This window comes from Pelophylax lessonae, assembly GCF_965119305.1.
Source record: "Pelophylax lessonae genome assembly, chromosome: 1".
NCBI classification, from domain to species: Eukaryota; Metazoa; Chordata; class Amphibia; order Anura; family Ranidae; genus Pelophylax; species Pelophylax lessonae.
In genome coordinates this window covers 730,776,582-730,791,776 of record NC_138768.1, presented here as the reverse complement: position 1 = coordinate 730,791,776, position 15,195 = coordinate 730,776,582, and the positions used below count along the sequence as shown (strand labels likewise).

Genomic DNA, 15,195 nt, shown 5'->3' with positions numbered 1-15,195 from the left:
AGCAGTGCACATTTGTGTTACAATTACCAAAAACTGCCATCATCAGTCAATGCCACAAGCACACTGCTAAAGAGGTTGGCTCATCCATAGAGTTTTCATGACAGCAGCTGTTACTAATAATATTCTATAATGCTGTAAATTGCTGCTGAAGAACATGCATTCTGCAAGATCTTTTTCTGGTCTGTTTTGTGAGGTTATTTAGATGGAAGGTAAATAACTTTGACAGAGCAAATAAATCCCTAGGTGTAGAAGTGCAAGGTAGCCTTTTTTCTGTCTAACTATCCAGTCACACATAAATTTACTGAAACTAAACACCATATATACACTTTGGCCAGAGCTGGGAATCTTGACTTTGATGAAGGCGTTCAGGTGTCTATATTCATAGGTGTTTGTTCATATGTATATATTTGTAGACATATATGCAAATATAGGGTTTTTTGTGTATTCAAATAAACATGTCCCAAACCTGGGTGATTCAAATCTAGGCTATAAAGATAAAAGCATAGGCAGAGGTCCATGTCAATAAAAATCACTTAGCAAAACACTCCAGAGATGCACTATATTGCCAAAAGTATTGGGGCACCTTTTGTACGCACACACATGAGCTTTAATGGCATCCCAGTCTTAGTCCGTAGGGTTCAATATTGACTTGGCCCACCCTTTGCAGCTGTATCAGCTTCAAATCTTCTGGGAAGGCTGTCCACAAGGTTTAGGAGTGTGTCTATGGGATTGTTTGTCCATTCTTCCAGAAGTGCATTTGTGAGGTCAGGTGCTAATGTTGACCGAGAAGGCCTGGCTCACAGTCTCTGCTGGAATTCATCCCAAAGGTGTTCTATCAGGTTGAGGTAAGGACTCTGTGCAGGACAGTCAAGTTCCTCCACCCCAGACTTGCTCATCCACGTCTTTATGGATCTTGCTTTGTGCACTGGTTCAAATTCTATTTGTGGATGGGGGATTTGTATGGGGCTGTTTTTCAGGGGTTGGGCTTGGCCCCTTAGCTCTAGTGAAGGGAATTCTTAAGGCATCAGCATACCAAGACATTTTAGACATTTTTATGCTCCCAGTTTTGTGGGAACAGTTTGGGGATGGAACCTTCCTGTTCCAAAATGACTGTGTACTTGGCAGATTTTTTGCACTGTGTACTTTTTTGTGATAGGAGTGCCTGCTTTTTTACTGCAAGTTCTGCTTTAAAGGCATCATTGTCATTAAAGTGTATCTAAATTCAAGAATAAAAGTGTATTACATTGCAGCTTATCAGTCCTTAGAGGAGGGAGTTGTATGTATGTTCTTCAGGCGATATTTTCCTTTTTTCACCTGGCGACCCTGCCAGTAACACACTTCCTGTTTCAGGGCGACAGCACCAAACTTACTCTCCTCTTCTCCATAACATTGGGAATGTGTTCTGAGGTTCAAATACAGTTCCTGATACAATTGTGCAAGATAAGATGGCAAAATGCACAGGACAGTGCACAGACCTAGATTTATGGCAGGATCAATTGTTATGTTTTTGCACGTATTAAACAGCTAAAAAAAATGCTTTCAATGGTATATTTCAAAAATCAAAAGGGAGCAATCTAGTGAAGTCCATTTTTAGGGTCTACTTTAATACCTGGGCCATTCTGAAACAATAATAAATCACAATAACTGTCTGATACATGAATTACGTACACATTAATTTTAACCAGCATTATTTACCAAGCATCTTACTGCCTGGATTAAGTATTATGTAGTCAGCCAGTTATTGGCCCTTTGCTGCTTGACTCAATAGCAGTCCTATGTTATCCTGTGCCTAAATTTATGCCCTTCCCATTGCCACATGCCAATTTTTATTACTCGTGAATTCCTTTTGGTGAGATAGAAATCTTCATTCATCTTTTCTGCATTCTAATCAGCAAGCCCCTTTATTGAAAAGTCTATACCTGAGCTTGTGTGAACGAAAGCCAAACACAAAGCTTTGTTTTATGCCATGCCCCAGCCTTGGCAGTTTCTGTATTTTTCTATGAGTTACTGAATGCACGGTAAAGCATATTCATGTTTGCTTATTTACTACAAATGTAATCTATACAAATGTCAACAAAATTAACAAGATGCTCAATCCCTGCATGAAATTGCATTTCATTAGAAAGGTGCAATAAACTCTCAGAGCAATGCACTTGAAAGGTAGGAAATTGGAATTGATGTACTGTATAAACACAAGAAAGCTATTTATTTCACTGCAAGAAAATCTACCTAAAGTGACTTAAGCCCTTATTTTTATCCTTTTTTTAACAAGTCAATTTCAGAATGTATAAAACAAGGTAAATTATTGAATGTTACAGGGCATACTATACATTTTAGAGTAAATATTTTTCATTGGTGCTGGAAAAATATACACTATGAAAGATGAAATAAAAAAAGAGCTTCTTGAGGTTTGAATTGATCAAAAAAAAGAAATTGAAAGTGTACCTTAAATTGATCCATAGGCATGTCATCCTCCCAGCATGTTCAGTCATTAAAGTAATTTTTCCCCAATTCAGGGCAAAGTTGTAGGTTTCTTTTTATAGTACACTTCATCTGGTACTAATACTTGCAATGCTGCTGGTTTGTCCCGCTGTCCACTTGCCAGGCAGAGCCCTAAGAGATACCAGGTATGGGAACCTTGTGAGCTCCTCTTCTCTCACTATGCTCTATGCACAGCATCTGAGCAGCTAGTCGTCTGGCCTGAGCACAGTCATATGGTGGCAGGAGAAGTTCCTTAGCCTATTGTAAGTTCCAATTGTAAGTTGGCAAACAGGCAGGTGAGATAGCACTGAGAACTTTACATGGAGCCTGTAGCATGCACAATTAAATATTTATTGCTAGAAACTTTATACTTAACTCAACCTAAATAAAATATCATTTGATTGCTAGTACAGGCAACCTGTGTTTCACATCTCTTACAGCCTAACTCCAGGCTATTAGAAAATGCCCCTTGCCACCCCCTCAAATTAACCACAAGCATGGAAAAAAATATCAAATGCCAGTTTTACCTACTTGTGGCCAAGATCATATGACAATCCTTCTCTCTTTTTCTGTTTACTTCTGGGTTCCTTCTTCTGGTGTCCACATGACTGCATGTGATGATGTAAATACCTCCAATTGGAGGCCAGGCCAGGTCCTCCCTCATAGGCTCCAAAGGCAGGAGAACTCATGGGTGTGGTGAGGGAACCCATACCAAAGAAGATAATGAGAAATTAAAAATTCCCAGTTTACAGGGCAGGAAATAAAATTGTCTCCGAGAAGTAAAGGTGATTGTTACACTTTAGAGTGGCTTAAGCCGGGTATACTTGGGTCGAATGTCAGGAGACATTTGCCAGTTCAAAAAAAAAAAGGCCGACATTTTGACCCGTGTGTATGTGGGTTTGTCATTTAGACAGTTTCTGTTGGACATGCATGCTGGAAAATCAGCAGCCGACCGACTCCCGATTAGCACTCTCAGCCTATGGCAGAGAGCACTGATCAGAGTGTTCTGGGAGGGAGGGATGCCCCCCTGAAAAAGAGACTGCAAAAAGAATTGCTTTTCTTTCTAGCATAAAACATATTGAATTAAAATGGCAAGACAGTACAAAACCCCCCATAATGCCCTCTTTCTACAAAGCGAACACCCCAAAAAGCCACAAGTTTTTGAAAATGAAGAAACATGCTGGTATTTAGTCACCCACTGAAGCCAAGTGCAAGTTTTTTTGTATTAGTGGATGAATGTTGAGAGATTAAAATTGTATTTCACTGCAATTACATGGTATGCAGATGTCCTGAATAAAACTAAAAAACTTTTCTAAGCGCACAAAAAAGTGTGTTAGGATGTCCAAAAGGTGCCATAATATTAGTTTGCTTGATATGCAATTACCAGTAAGCCTTATTTTTTAATTAACAGAAAGGTTAGTTTTACTGAAATAACCCTGGAATGGTGTTGTGTGGTCATTTCAGATGCAGGGAATGCATAGCTGAGATCTTGGTTCCTGCCTTTTAATTGCCTGCTAGAATCAAAAGAATTTAGTACATTGCCTAAATTTCTTTCAAAAAAAATTTGTTGCACTGACCTATGGTCATGGCCAGATTAAAAGTGACTGTGGTTAGTTGCTCTGTTTGAAAATGTGCTAAATTGAATTAGGCATTCAGCTGGCTAAATGTCCTTATTGCTTTGAGGCATAGAACGCCGCATCACCCGCAATGCTTGTCATATGATTTAGTATCACTTGAATAGTTAGTAAACTTGCACACAGTGCATAAAGCTGGAACAACACCACAGGAGGTTAATGTAGTCAAGGGAAATTTCTGTTTCATGTTGCAAATTATTTTTATTTATTTTGCATAGGAATAAAAAAAAACAAGAAATATGAAGAAAGCTCTACTGAAAATAAATAATCTGAATTTTAAATTCTTACTAGAGCACACAGCATACCACAGTCCCACAGGAAAAGTCTTTTGTGTGTGTGTAAGGCTAAGATGAATCAATGATCCTAAATGTGTTGTCTAGTTTCTGCACTAACTTTGCCTTTTTTTAAATAAACTCTATGAACAAGCTGCTTTCGAATATATGCCCCTTTAATTCATAGCCAATAATGATATATAAATGCATGGTTCATAATAGATGATATAGATAAAATTACATTTTACTATTTCACTAAAATTTGTATGTCAACTTATTATTCACTTGGCAAGGATTTGTAATTCTATATCGCCAAGCTTGTGATACTTTAAATGATCTTTTATGGATCTTTACAACTTTTACAGAGTTCAATACAGTGCTTTGAAATAGTATTCATACACCTTGAAATTTTCCACATTATGTCATGTTACAACCAAAAATGTAAATGTGTTTTATTGGGATTTTATACGACAGACCAACACAATGTGGCACATAATTGTGAAGTGGAAGGAAAATGATAAATGCTTTTCAAATGTTATTACAAATAAATATGTGAAAAGTGTGGCGTGCATTTGTATTCAGCCCCCATGAGTCAATACTTTGTTGAACCACCTTTCGCTGCAATTACAGCTGCAAGTCTTTTTGGGTATGTCTCTACCAGCTTTGCACATCTAGAGAGTGACATTTTTGCCCATTCTTCTTTGCAAAATAGCTCAAGCTCTGTCAGAATGGATGGAGAGCGTCTTCAAACAGCAATTTTCAAGTCTTTTCACAGATTCTTTATTGAATTTAGGTCTGGACTTTGACTTGGCCATTCTAACACATGGATATGTTTTTATCTAAACCATTTCATTGTAGCTCTGGCTGTATGTTTAGGGTCATTGTCCTGCTAGAAGGTGAACCTCTGCCCCAGTCTCAAGTCTTTTGCAGACTCTAACATGTTTTCTTCTAAGATTGCCCTGCATTTGGCTCCATCCATCTTCAGATCCACTCTGACCAGCTTCCATGCACCTGCTGAAGAAAAGTATCCCCACAACATGATGCTGCCCCCACCATGTTTCACGGTATGGATGGCGTGTTCCTGGTGATGTGCATTGTTCATTGTCCACCACACATAGCATTTTCTTTTAGGCCAAAAAAGTTCAATTTTGGTCTCATCTGACCAGAACACCTTCTTCCACATGTTTTCTGTGTCCCCCACGTGGCTTCTCACAAACTGCAAACTGGATTTTTATGACTTTCTTTCAACAATGATTTTCTTCTTGCCACTCTTCCATTAAGGCAAGATTCGTAGAATACATGAGTAGTAGTTGTCCTGTGGACAGATTCCCCCTCCTGAGCTGTGGATCTCTGCAGCTCCTCCAGAGTTACCATAGGCCTCTTGGCTGCTTCTCTGATTAATGCTCTCCTTGCCTGGCCTGTCGGTTTAGGTGGAAAAACCATGTCTTGGTAGGTTTGGAGTTGTGTCATACGCTTTCCATTTTTGGCTGATGGATTGAACAGTGCTCCATGAGATGTTCAAAGCTTGGGATATTTTTTTATAAGCTAACCCTGCTTTAAACCTCCCCACAACTTTATCCCTTACCTGTCTTATGTGTTCCTTGGCCTTCATGAAGCTGTTTGTTCACTAAGGTTCTCTAACAAAACTCTCATGGCTTCACAGAACAGCTGTATTTATACTGAGATTAAATTACACACACAGGCGGATTCTATTTACTAATTAGGCAACTTCTGAAGGCAATTGGTTCCACTAGATTTTAGTTAAGGGTATCAGAGTAAAGGGGGCTGAATACAAATGCACACCACACTTTTCAGATATTTATTTGAAAACTATTTATCATTTTCCTACCATTTCACAATTATATGCCACATTATGTTGGTTTAATTACATAAAATCCTAATAAAATACATTTACGTTTTTGGCTGCAACATGACAAAATGTAGAAACTTTTAAGGGGTGTAAATACTATTTCATGGCACTGTATTTGTAGCACAGTGTTTCTGTATGGGAGCAGACGCTCATGCTAAGGTTAATTAGGATACAGTATGTAGCCCACCAAAATTAAAATCTACCATACTCCCTACTTAAAAGTGAATACCAAATCTTGATTATAGTAGAGCAATTTAAATTTGGAACCTCTTCTGTTACTGTTCTTTTTTTTCTTCATAGTTTTGGCTTTAAGCTCAAATTGCTTTGCAGAAGTGTATGTTGTATACCCTGAAGAAAGTTTCAGATGCATGCATCATTGTGTCTGCGTCTATATACCAGGAAGAAATTAACAGATGCACATCTTTTAGTCTCTTAGAAATATTAGACACAATATAAAATGCATGCATATATGTAACTGCTAAAAAGTTAAATTCTGATGTTAAAGTAGACCTTGAATCAGAATGTGCTTACTTGTTAGACCCTTGCCCCTCCAAGAAAAAAAATGTCTTCTACATAAAAGAAAAGCATTAAAAAAGGGAGGGTGAGAAAACCTTACGGCAAGATCATGGGAATGGTTTGGATCTCCAATCCATGAAAGGATGCTCTTGCATAGAGCTGAGGTGCCCATCTTATTAGGGGTTCTTAGCAATTCCCCAATCTTGCCAGAAGGCTGCTGAAGCTGGAGTGTAGGGGAAGTATATATTTTTATCTTTTCCCCAGAGTTTTTTTTGGTGCTTTTTTATGAAGGGTTGGAGTCTAACAAGGAAGCTGACTCTTGATTTTGATGCAAGCTCCACTTTAATCATTGCAAAACAATCTACTGCCTTGTCATGTGTAAGTTGTTTCCTTATGTTCTACATTAAACATAAATCTGTAAAGCAATATTTTTAATATACGTTCAACCGAAAGCATCATTCTAACCATTGGGAGCACCTTTTCACTGGTTATCATATTTTTCTTTTGTTATGTTTAGTAATGTTTTATTAACACCCACATTGTCTTTTCTTTGTTTCAATTCACATTAGTGTGTTGTGTTTGCTATGACTTCTGGACAGATGTGGAATCATATACGTGGACCACCTTATGCACATAAAAATCCACAGAATGGTCAAGTGGTGAGTAACTTTGTAATCATTCAATTTTTATTCATTTAAAGCAGTTGAATTTTCAATTTGCAAGCAAGAGAATAGCAGGGAAAAAACAGGATGTTACCTTGCACATGATTTGATTATTGAAGTGAACACAGCTTCACTTTACTGAGTGAACATTCTCTCTTTCTTTATTAATCTGGCCATATATCCTCTTTGGTATAACTGTGTTTTACAAATAGAGCAGTCATTCACATAAATTTCAACTCCAGCTTTATAGCAATACCTATAAAAAGTATACAGCTCAGCTCTCATAAACATTAAAAGAAACTTTGATTAGGCTGCAAAACGAATTTCCTCCAGAGCGCAGCTCTCCACAAACTTTCTGCCCTTCCATCTAATGCTAGTCCTTTTCCAGGTTCATGTGATGCTCATTGTGATGTGTCATCTAACCAACTTGCAGTAAGCTCAGGCTGTCATTGACATACTCCCTGGGTCATCATGCCACCTGGGCTCACAGTACTACTGGAAAGAATGGCCCTCACACGTCGTTGCATAAGAACAGGAAAGACCTCTGGTGTGAGCCAGAAGACTGCTGAATTTAGGCTTTTATAAAGATTTTATTAAAAAAAAGTAATAGTGAGAATGGGTTTTAGGTAGGGGGCTTGGGGATGAAAAAGAGGGGGGGGGGCAGGTGAAGGGCTCCTAAAACCTAGAGTTGGGCCTTAAGTTTTGCAGAAGTACTTTTAGTATTAGGACATAAGTTTTTATCAACATAAACATGAAACCTTTTTTTTGACGTGATGTTAGTATAGACATCCAGTCCTTCTAGTCCTTGTGCAGTCAATATGAGTGTACTTTCGCCACAACTCGTGTGATCCGCTCCCTAATAGAGATTGCACTCACCAGATCTCCGAATGTCTTACGCCTTGTATTAACATCTCCTTATTCATCTGAAGTCACAATGGATACAATATCTCTCCCTTTTGAGTGTTGAGACAGCCATCCTTTCCTATGGATAAAAAAGTGTGGATGGTGGGCTGCTTCATAGGTTATAGGCTTGTCACCTTTATTCACACACTCACATGCTGCCCGGTTCTTTAGACATATAGAAGTTGTCTGAAAGGCACGAATTTGACAATATCCGGGAAGAATGAAATCTAGTCTTTTAGGTAAAACCTGCTGCAATAACTGGTTCTCTTTATAACTTGGAAATCTCTCAGTAGAATGCGCTATCCTACCTCAATATAAAAGACTACTACAACAGCACTCAACACTCAAATGGGAGAGATATTGTATCCATTGTGACTTCAGACGAATAAGGAGATGTTATTACAAGGCGTAAGACGTTCGGAGATCTAGTGAGTGCAATCTCTATTGGGGAGCGGATCACACGAGGTGTGGTGAAGGTACACTCATATTGACTGGACGAGGACTAGATGTCTCTACTAACATCAGGTCTGGATAGGACTTTATATTTCTGAAGACACACGGCGTTTGTCATACTGGATGAACGCTGCTAATGTTTTTGATTTTTTATGATTTGAAACATTTGTTGATATTTTAAGCAACATTTAGCTTGACAAAAGTCACAATTCTATATTAAAAAGTCACTGAATCAAATAAATGTTTTTTCTACCCATCAACATCAAATTATGCTCATTCTGATCAACAAGTCAAAACTTCTATTCTAGCATATTTAAATTAAATCTGTACTTTTAACATTGGCCCATTAGCTTTTTTTTAGGCTTGGAACATCAATTAACCTTTAAAATATAAATTCCTTCTGCCTTTTATTTTCCTGTCTTTAAAAAATAGCATTGTAGGCCCAGGACAGTGCAAATATTACTTTGTGTGCTTTCCGACTGTCTGTAGTGTGCCTTAGTCTGCAATTTGGATTGTACAGTGTAGAGAGCATGTCTGCATGCCAGGTCTGAGCACAAGAAAGGCTCAGTGATCACTCAAAATGTGCATTCTGCTGTCAATGGACAAGCCTAAGCATACATATGTTGTGCTACATGCTTCCAACAGTTTGTGATCTCTTTCTCCAGTGACTACTTCAATGCAGTGAAGTGATGAAATCATCAATGTTTCCTATGCATTTCATAAAACCCAAATTAGGGTAAATTCGGTGGGTTTTCAGATTTTCACACAGTTACAGTGATTCTGAATGATTTTACCAGTTTATTGATTGACTTGTTTTGGCTGTTCTTCTGCCAGTTTCTCCACAAACAGGCTTTTTATATTGTTTTTATGAAATGTTTGCATGAGACACTTTAGATCACCTTTCAAAAATTCTCCCACTCTCTAGAAACTTCTAGGCATAGTATGATTCCTTTCATCGCATCTGTTCCTCTCCCATCCCTTGTTGCCACTTCCCTAAGGCACACTAAAAAAGATGGTTTATTCTTTTGAGCATCCAAAGTGAAATATTAATTTGTCCTGTTCTGATAGAGTTCCAAACAAAGATAAGAACTGTCAGGAACATGTCATACAAATTTACATGATGCGGAGTATAACATTGGCTGCCTGTGTGCATCACTGCTTGATAAATCACACATTTTATTTATTTATACTGTATTTTACCAGGAAGAAATGCATTGTGAATTTTCCACTTTCCAAGTATGTACAGTGTACATAATATATAACATTGTTTGGTTTTTCTATTCCATAATTGTATATAAATGTTTCAAGGACACAATGGCTTGTTTTTAATAGAGTTCTACAGTAAGCATGATCTTTAACAAAGGACACACAAGCCCATTACACAATTACAATTTATTAATACTGAGTGATGATAAATAAGTTCCTGGAATTACATGAAAATGAGAAAGTCAACAGAGTAGCACAATATTCATTTTCCAACATAATCATTTTAAATAGTAGCATATTGCTGGCTATTCCCTACTGTTGTCCTTCTGAATCATTTGTCCAGGTGCCTATGGTGGCCAAAACATCTATCTTTTTAACTTATGGATGTTAGAATATGGAATAATGCATTTTAATGATTGGGGTAAGTTAACCCTAATACAGACAATGTGCTTTAAAGTGCACAAAAAAATGTATTAAGTGTGAATAAAAGTGTTCTTTCCACGAATTACACCTATTCCTTGATAGCCAACAAATTTTGTTGAAAGCCTTCACTTAAGTGAACCTGTGGGGAAAAAAAAACTAGCCAGGTAAACCAAGAGCTGTAACAAACCACATACTCTAGCACATACCTTTTGTTTTACAATGTACAGTGTTTTTATAGGCATGGGTATTTTCTTGGTTCCCAGCAGATCACACAGGCCCTGGGCATTTCCTTATGTAAAATTTTTGTGAAGGGCTAACCTCTTCCTTATTATGGAAAAGCAAAGGTAGATCAGAAAATAAAACAAAATATTAATTACAGCACTGATTCAATAATATAATTTATTCTTCAATGTCAAAATTCATGCACAGTAAATCATTCAATGAATATTGTGATCAAATAAAGTCCTCCAAACAGTACATGAAACTATTTTTAACCAAAATTAATTCCAAACAAAATCAATTCAAATAATGAAATCTAATGGTGTGATGACATATTAAGTTCCCATCACCAATAGTTTTCTTTTAACCACTTAAGCCCCGGAAGATTTTACCCCCATTCCGACCAGGGGGTATTTTGCGATTCGGCACTGCGTGACTTTAACGGACAATTGCGCGGTCGTGCGACGCTGTACCTAAACAAATTTGGCGTCCTTTTTTTCCCACAAACAGAGCTTTCTTTTGGTGGTATTTGATCACCTGTGCGATTTTTTGATCACGCGCTATAAACAAAAAAAGAGCGTCAATTTTGCAAAAATAGCAATATTTTTCACATTTTTTTATATGAAATTCCCCCCCAAAAAAATGTAAAAATCAAAATTTTTTTAACATTTTCGGCCAATTTGTTTTATGCTACCTATGTTTGGTAAAAAAAATTGCAAAAAGCGTATTTTGATTGGTTTGCGCAAAAGTTATCGCGTTTACTAACAAAGGGAAAGATTTTTGTCATTTTTGTTGTTTTTTTTTTTTAACGCGTAATGGCGGCGATCTGCGATTTTTTTTTTGCGGTACTGCGACATTGGGGCGGACAGATCGGACCCTTGACTGACATTTTTGACACTTTTGGGGTTACCAGTGACATTTCTACAGTAATCAGTGCTATACATATGCACTGTTACTGTAAAAATACACTGGTAGTGAAGGGGTTAACTTTATTTGGGAGGGAGGGGCTGTGTGTGTCCCTAGGGGCGTGCTTTCTACTGTGATTGGCTGTGTCTTGAGCTGTAAGGACACTGAGCAACGGATCTACATAGTAGATCTGTGTGCTCAGTGTTTTTACACCGAGGAGAATGACAGGTGGCTTGTTTACACAAGCCGCCTGACTTTCTCCCTCTCCCCCGCCGATCGCCGAGTGACCGGCGGATATCGGGTCCGCCGGTCACACGCGCGGGGGGGTCCGTGACCACGCGGGAGCGCGCCTCCGGGGGCGCGCGCTCGCTCCCTAGACCCTCACAAGCTAGTGACGTAGCCCTATGTCACTTTGCCTGTGAGGGGCTGACTGCCGACGTAGATCGGCGTTAGGCAGTTGGCAAGTGGTTAAGTGTAGAATAATCCAAGGTGACCACCACCACTAATATGGGGAAATGCACTTACTGGAAGTGTGTGCCTATCTCACTACAAGATTAGGCAATCACAGCTTGTATTAATTCCAAACATCTTCCAAACAGGTACAGTCCACTTTAAGGCTTCACCTCCACTGCTGTCCTTTCCCCAATCAGTAGTAAGATTTCATAGCCAGCATTAAAAAAAAAAAAAAAAACATAAAAAAAGGGTCCCATAGTTTAGTATCTTAAACATCCAAATTTATTTGACACAAGTAATCCAACTACTCACAAAAGCTGTGCAAGCATAAGCTTAAAATCAAGCATATAGATCTGTTGGCAAAGATATACTGTACAGAGAAGCCGTCGGCTGCCAGTCACTCTAATCCTTCCCATCTCACAGAAGCAAAAAAAACTAATAGGACACAATTCCTACTCACTACCAGCGTCAGATTCGTCATACATGTTTCGTCTGTTCTGACTTCATCAAATGGATTCCCTTTGATGAAGTCAGAACAGATCAAAAATGTAGGACGATGTTACACCATGAGACTACAAATATTCACAGGGCTATCTGAAAGCTTTTTCCGCCTACAGATAGGAAAATCATATAAAAATCAGATTATATCTATATGACATTATTTGAGCTGATGTGCTTATTTAAACATTGTTTTAAAGCTTCCTGAATTACATTAGCAGGTCACTTTATCATTTTGTTGCTTCTAAGAGTCGTGCTTTGGATACTCTTTTTTGACCCTTACTATCATGCTGGAGCAATGCTGATTTTAAGACTGCTCCACTTAGATTCTAATTTCCCTTATGATATTACTTCTAAACTTCCATCGGCCCACTGAGAAAATGTAGAAATGAACTCAGATCTGATCATTTTATTCAAAGTAATTGATTTTTGCTGCATGAATTTGGGATTCATGATATTCTCTTCCTCTGGTTCATTAACAGATAAATACATTTTATCCCTTGCAGTGTGGTGTCACAACATATAATTAGATATGAAAATGTGGCTTCTACCATTATTAATTGTAAATTTCCCATGATGTGTTCAAGTTTGAAGCAAGGAATGTGCCTAAAGCTCGTGTATATATACAGCTTTTTCTCTCTATCATAGACTATGTTTTATTCACTCCTATAGCATAGAGTGTAATAAATATTACATGACATCTATTACTTTGTTTGGTTTTGAACCTTATTCATGAGTTGATCTCCTGTGGCACACTGCATGAGTTTTCAGTAATGGAAGGCAGCAGTTTGAGTCAGATTTCTCTTAACCGATAAATATACATTTATACATTAAGGGACATAAAAGGACATAAATGAAACTTGTGATTATTATTTTCCAAAACTACATATTTAAAAGTAAGTATGACAAAAATGATATCGTATTCGATTCTGACAGGCAGATTATAGTAGCCAGTTTTCCCTTCTGTGCACCCATAATTGACTAATAGGAGTGCTTAGACAGCATATATGAAAAACACTGTAATGGAAAACATGCAGGTGTTACCTAGGGTGATCTGAATGCAAATGCAGCTTCTCCAGTTATGCACACTCCTCTAGACTGACATCCACCAATCAAGGCATTTTATTATTTGCATAACTCCTCCCAAGTGACAGAAAAGCACTGTCACCCAGTGATGAAATACGGTACGTAATGAAAACCGGTATTATTTAAAAAAATTTCAATAGCATGTTGAATGGGAGGGGGTAAGGAAGACAAACAAAAACATATTCAAGAAATGGATCAAAGTTCTGAGCTTGGATTTTAAGGCTGATAAGTTTGCATGTTTAAATTTAATAATGGCTTTCTTGTAAGGTCAAGCCCAGTTGCCATGTCATATTCCATACTAAATATATATATATCTGTAAAAATGATTTGTTTTTTTTATTTTGATTATACAATTAATAATACAGTATGTCGGCCTTTTGGCTAAGATCTCTTCAGGAGAGCCCCTTGACCCTAGTATTCAATGGTCGGCTATGGCTGACCTAGAAGAACGGTGTCTGCCAGGCTTTCTGGCTAGGCAAACCATTGGAATTCTATGTCCCTGTCAGGAGCCTTGCGCCCTGGGGGATCCGGGATAGGTCCTTCCCTTTCAGGGGGTGGACAAAGCACACCCTTGAGTGCGCTTGTTTGTGTGTGTTTCACATGCATGTATTTTGTACACTTAATGTTTTTTCTGTTTTAAGGTTTTTGCACCACCGCAGATTCAAAAAATATACAGTATGCGTATACAGCCGCATACGTTTATATTTTCATCTAAATATTACCTTTAAAACTAAATGGATTAAAAAAAAATTGAGTTTTCATCCCAAAGCTTCTACTGGGGCTCTTCTGCGAAACCTGCAGGTCTTGGAGCCACACATGCCCCTTTGACACTTATTGTGCAGGCCTTGAAACCTCTGCAGACAGCAGCCCATGTTTTTCTTACCTGGGTGCTTACTCAGGCCAGTGAAGGAAAAATATTCTTTAGCTTAGTTAGATGTTTTGGTTTATTTCATACTGTCTAACTTTTTCTGTACTGTGTGTCTCTTTCTTTATTTTTGTGTGTTTTATCTCCTGATCCTTTATGAATCTTGCTGTGGCACAAGTCATTTTTAAATGGGCTATAGGGAGTGTTAATGCAAAGGGGCTCTGATCTCTAGTAGTCTAATCTAAAGTAATGTTCCTCCAGCACTTGACTGTTTCCTAAAGCATGTCTGCATTTTTCAACAACTCCTATTTCAGTCTCTTACCATCTCCTGCAGCATGTCTGTCATCTTTAGCCATCTTCAATTACATGTCTGCAGCCTTTGACAGTTTTCGGTAGTATTACATTCACTAAATATTATGTGCAGACCCACACTTGAGGTCCTCTATAACACAAAAGTTGACCATTTTTGTTCTGGGAAGTAGTATTAGCCATCAAATAAAGCAGAAAGTTTGTAGTTTAACCACTTGTCAACCACCCGCCACAGATTTACTGTGGCATGGCTGCGCGAATCTACGTACCTGTACGTTGCTCACGCCCACAGGTAGAGGGCTCGTGCGCTAGCCAGCTGATCTGGCGATGATCGGATTCGTTCCAGAACCAATCACTTGTCAGGTCCAGGCCAATGATTTATGGCCTGGATCTGCGGATCAGTTCTGGTGAATCACAGAACATCCTGTGTCTGTGTAAT

At 38.2% G+C, this 15,195-nt stretch overlaps 1 protein-coding gene across 1 annotated transcript in view; it reads left to right on the top strand.

The window, feature by feature from the left end:
- Positions 1-15,195, top strand: part of TUSC3 (tumor suppressor candidate 3) — a 457,774-nt gene that overhangs the window by 347,085 nt on the left and 95,494 nt on the right. The window contains exon 6 of the mRNA XM_082244046.1: positions 7,343-7,432. Coding sequence (XP_082100172.1) covers positions 7,343-7,432 — 90 coding nt within the window. The remainder of the gene's footprint in view (positions 1-7,342; positions 7,433-15,195) is intronic.